Genomic DNA, 1,806 nt, shown 5'->3' on the forward strand with positions numbered 1-1,806 from the left:
ATTTAAAATGGGGGGAAATATCATTATGAAATAAATGTTTTTCTCTAATACACATTGGCACATTGGTTTTTTATATGAGAAAAACATTTATTTCATAATGATATTTCCCCCCATTTTAAATTCTTATTATCCAATGAAAGGTTAGATTTTTGTGAATTTTTTTATTAAAAGATCTAAAGCATTAACAATGCAGATTAATTTTCACAGCCTTCTTTGATCATATTTACCAAGGGTGCCGATATTTTTGGCCATGACTGTATTTTGCCTGGAGAATGTACGTTGCACTGGTCCCAGTGAGAGAATGAGAGGAAATGGAAACAGCGAGAGAGAGGGAGATGTAGAAAGTGAACTGAACTATTTTTAGGAGTGCTCACAGGAAGTGAAAGCCTCAGGCCCATGCTTAACTGGTGGTTGACTGGTACCCACTGAGAGAGAGCAAGAGAGAAAGAGAACGAAAGACAGGAACGGCGAGGACAATTCAGCACCACTCAAGTATCATATTTCATATGATTCTGTACAGCCTCCACAAAACTGAAAAACTATATTTTTACCACTTTTCTTTATTCCCTTGCTCTTACAAAAAGAAATAATGTGATACCATGGTACACTGATGGTATCGGGTGGTAATACCATAGTACACTGATAGTGAATGAGTATATATAGCATGGTCTTTACATGGAATAGATAACTCAAAGAAGGACAAGACATCATGGTAAACAAAAACGAACAAACAAACAAGATATGCAATGCTATACTTTTAAGAACAGAATACTTACAAAATTATACCTGGTTTCTTTTTCTTTTTCATTTTTACATCATATAATTATGCACTACTGTTCAAAGGGGAGGGACCAGGAAGAAGTTTTTTTTAAAAACTGCATTAAATTGATCAAAAGTGACAGTATTAATTTTTTTAATATTTCTAAATGCATTTCTTTTGAACTTTCTATTTTATAACAAATTCTAAAAAAATCACAGTTTCCACAAAAATATTAAGCCGCACATATGTTTTTAATTGTGAGAATAATAAGAAATGTTTCTTTAGCAGCAAATCAGCATATTAGAATGATTTCTGATGGATCGTGTGACACTGAAGACTGGAGTAATGACTACTGAAAATTCAGCTTTACTATCACAGGAATAAACAACATATTAAGATATATTACAATAGAAAACAGTAATTTTAGATTGCCTTAAAGGGGTCATATGACGATGCTAAAAAGAACATTATGTTGTACATACACACTCACTGCTTTGATATGACCCAATAAAGTGTTTCTAATAATGAGCTGGAATGCAAAACTCACCTCTTTCCCGAAGGTTCCGGAACAGCTTAGATGTTCCTTTCCACACTGGTGGAGTGTCAGACAAGATCTTCTCCAGCTCCTGTAAATCATGACAAAACATACTATTTGGGAAAAATGATTCAATCTCAGAACTGTAAATACTGTGAAACGCAAACTTAAGTATTATCTTTAAATAGCAAATAATTTAACTGAGCTATCATGTCTACATAGCATGCATTACGAATAGATTTACAGCATACCTGTTTGGTGAGGGACCTCCAAGGTTTCCTTACTAAGAATAACAGAGAGAAACAGAAAGAGGGTGGCCGGTGAGATAAGATCAGGATTGGGGTTTCATCCCACAGTATTTAACAACCAGACAAAACAAGATGTTTGGAGTAGAATTTTTGATTTCTTTTTTGAACAGACACAGTTCACTCTCAGAGTACAGAAGAGGAGCTGGGCTAAACAGTCCTGTGCTCTCTCATGGCAACCAGCTCCATGGAGCTGTCAGTGTGTC

The 1,806-nt window shown here is 34.9% G+C and overlaps 1 protein-coding gene across 5 annotated transcripts in view; it reads right to left on the reverse strand.

Moving 5' to 3' along the window:
* micu3a (mitochondrial calcium uptake family, member 3a) overlaps nucleotides 1–1,806 on the reverse strand; it is a 27,889-nt gene that overhangs the window by 22,849 nt on the left and 3,234 nt on the right. For all 5 annotated transcript variants that reach the window (XM_016561860.1, XM_016561864.1, XM_016561863.1 and 2 more), the window contains exons 3-4: nucleotides 1,547–1,578; nucleotides 1,308–1,386 (exon numbers count right to left, since the gene is read on the reverse strand). In XM_016561860.1, coding sequence (XP_016417346.1) covers nucleotides 1,308–1,386; nucleotides 1,547–1,578 — 111 coding nt within the window. The remainder of the gene's footprint in view (nucleotides 1–1,307; nucleotides 1,387–1,546; nucleotides 1,579–1,806) is intronic.

The sequence above is a fragment of the Sinocyclocheilus rhinocerous genome, unplaced genomic scaffold (assembly GCF_001515625.1).
Source record: "Sinocyclocheilus rhinocerous isolate Xijiao unplaced genomic scaffold, SAMN03320098_v1.1 scaffold829, whole genome shotgun sequence".
Taxonomy (NCBI): Eukaryota; Metazoa; Chordata; class Actinopteri; order Cypriniformes; family Cyprinidae; genus Sinocyclocheilus; species Sinocyclocheilus rhinocerous.